The 2500-nt window shown below is 45.0% G+C and overlaps 1 protein-coding gene across 3 annotated transcripts in view; it reads left to right on the top strand.

Moving 5' to 3' along the window:
* dnm1a (dynamin 1a) overlaps nt 1-2500 on the top strand; it is a 63994-nt gene that overhangs the window by 33084 nt on the left and 28410 nt on the right. For all 3 annotated transcript variants that reach the window (XM_042709287.1, XM_031577848.2, XM_031577847.2), the window contains exon 15: nt 1080-1193. In XM_042709287.1, coding sequence (XP_042565221.1) covers nt 1080-1193 — 114 coding nt within the window. The remainder of the gene's footprint in view (nt 1-1079; nt 1194-2500) is intronic.

Raw genomic sequence — 2500 nt, 5'->3', positions numbered from 1 at the left:
CAGCTTTAATCTGCTGTGATTTATCAGTTGAGGTGTTTTTTTTGTGTGCTGTTATCGCCCTGGCAGGGATGACAGGGATAATGTAGCGCTAATAGTCCTGATGTTTCATAGCTGAGGTCTGGGCTCCGTATCTCCACCTGCCTGGCATTCCTGGTGCTATAACTCACACACAGAAGAAGATAAGAGGAGGACTGAATGAATGAATCTCCGCCCAGGAGACAGGAAGGGCAAGAGCCGCAGAATCGGTGTGCTTTCTTTTTGGGCTGTCCTAGAGAAGAGAGGATAAGAGAAGATGAGAGGAGAAGAGATTGAAGGAAAAGAAAAGAGAAAAGATGGGAAGAGAATAATCTTGAAATGAATGTTTGTGTAGACAAAAGGGATCATCAGTTCATCCCATTTTTGTCCTCTCTTCCGCCAGGCTTTGAGATTCAAAAACCAACTCATCCAGCCTTTAGCCAAAAGCCCTGTGGCAAAATGACCTTTGCCATGAATTTGTGTTTTCCTGTGTGTGTTTGTGTGTGTGTGTGTGTGTGTGTGAGCAGAGCAAGGGCAACTTGGCTGCATAATTGCCCCAGGCCCACCGTGTCAATTTCCATAACAACCACCCAGGGTTGGGGTCAGAGGTCATAGTGGGTAGTCTAAACACACAGAGCCTCTGCACTTCCTGTAGCTGTGGCGATATACTAACCATCAGACCAGCTCTCTCTCCTTCCCCCTCTAACACACACAGAGCCTTTGCACTTCCTGTAGCCGTGGTGATACACTAACCATCAGGCCCTCCACACCTCTCTCTCTCTCTCTCTCTCTCTCTCTCTCTCTCCCTCTCTCCCTCTTTAACTCACATGTAGTGATGACATGTGCAAACACATGAAGCTGAAATCTTAGAGAGAATTGCATCGTACAGAGAAGAAGTTCAATGAAATGACCAATTTCAGCCTGGCACACACCTCTGGCCACTAGGGGCAGGTGTGTGTGTGTGTGTGTGTGTGTGTGTGTGTGTGTGTGTGTGTGTGCGCGTGCATGCGTGTGTGTGTGTGTGTATGTGTGGGGTCTGATCCCTGTGTCCCTCTCTCCTGCAGGTGATCAGGAAGGGCTGGCTCACCATCAACAACATTGGCATCATGAAGGGCGGAGCCAAGGAGTACTGGTTCGTGATGACAGCCGAGTCCCTGTCCTGGTACAAGGACGATGAGGTAAGTGAGTTACACACACCGAACACACACACACACACACACACATATTCATTCATTCAAATAATTTAGAAGTTTCACAGAAAAAGGAAGGAACACATTTATACACATGGAACTCCCACGTATTAGTACAATTATTTTGCCAAGTTATTAAATTAGCTTTAGGTCATGTGTGGCAGACTTTGACCCTGTGTCCCCTGAATGAAACTTAAGTATCTAATATTATGATAGATGAATGACAAATAGTCATAAAATACTGAAACACTTTCATTCAGGGGTCAGAAGGAATATGAAGAGTAGTACTAGATATTGCATAATTTGAATCAGGAAGTCAGCATATTGGTTACACAACCAATTAAACATGTGGGGCACATCAGAACTCAGACCCCAAATGAGGAATAGGCTCACCAGGATAGGGCGTACGTGAGGACATGCACCTAATCATGAACTCACTCAATCCCTGATGGATGGATATTTGTCATTTTACACTTACAGTGGAACGTTATTACGACATGAAGGAGGCCTTATTTTATGTTCTCATCAATACACATGCAAACAACACACATAGCCAAGCATGTGTTTGCACATATGCAGAGTCAACCATACACACACACACACACACACACACACACACACACACACACACACACACACACACACACACACACATACACACATTCAGACACACACACTCTCACACACATACACATTCACACACACACACACACACACACACACACACACACACACACACACACACACACACACACACACAGGCATTGTATTTCTTCAGTTCAGTTTCAGTTGGCATTCTGGATGATGATTACTGCTGTTGTGTCTCATCCAGTCGGCTTCATCTCTCGGCTCTTCTGGCTACACATGACAGCTTTATTCTCGAATGTTTGGCCCAAAAAAGAGTGTTTTTCCTTTTGTTTATCGCTGAGTTAGACAATCTGAAATCTAATTTCATGCTCTCTTGGTGCTTGTATGTATTGATACACTGGATAGTTGACACGCTTGGGGGGTATCTGACCAAATCACCTCAGGGCTCGCTAATGGTTGCGTCTGTGGCCACGTCACGCCTGTTTAAGGCTGGAGTTTACGATCTCTGACTAATGCTGAAATGCTGTTGCATCCTGTCTACAGAACCCCCACACACACAGACACACACATTTTACGCATCCAAACACACTTAAACACACATACGCACATACACACACTTCATATTGGCATGGTTTGATACAGAACCACCACATTGCTCATGGTTTTTCCGTTCAATTGCATCTTTATGTGTGTGGGTGTATGTGTGT

The sequence above is a fragment of the Clupea harengus genome, chromosome 12 (genome assembly GCF_900700415.2).
Source record: "Clupea harengus chromosome 12, Ch_v2.0.2, whole genome shotgun sequence".
NCBI classification, from domain to species: domain Eukaryota; kingdom Metazoa; phylum Chordata; class Actinopteri; order Clupeiformes; family Clupeidae; genus Clupea; species Clupea harengus.
Note: the sequence above shows the minus strand (reverse complement) of the source record. Positions and strands in the feature narration are given on the sequence as shown.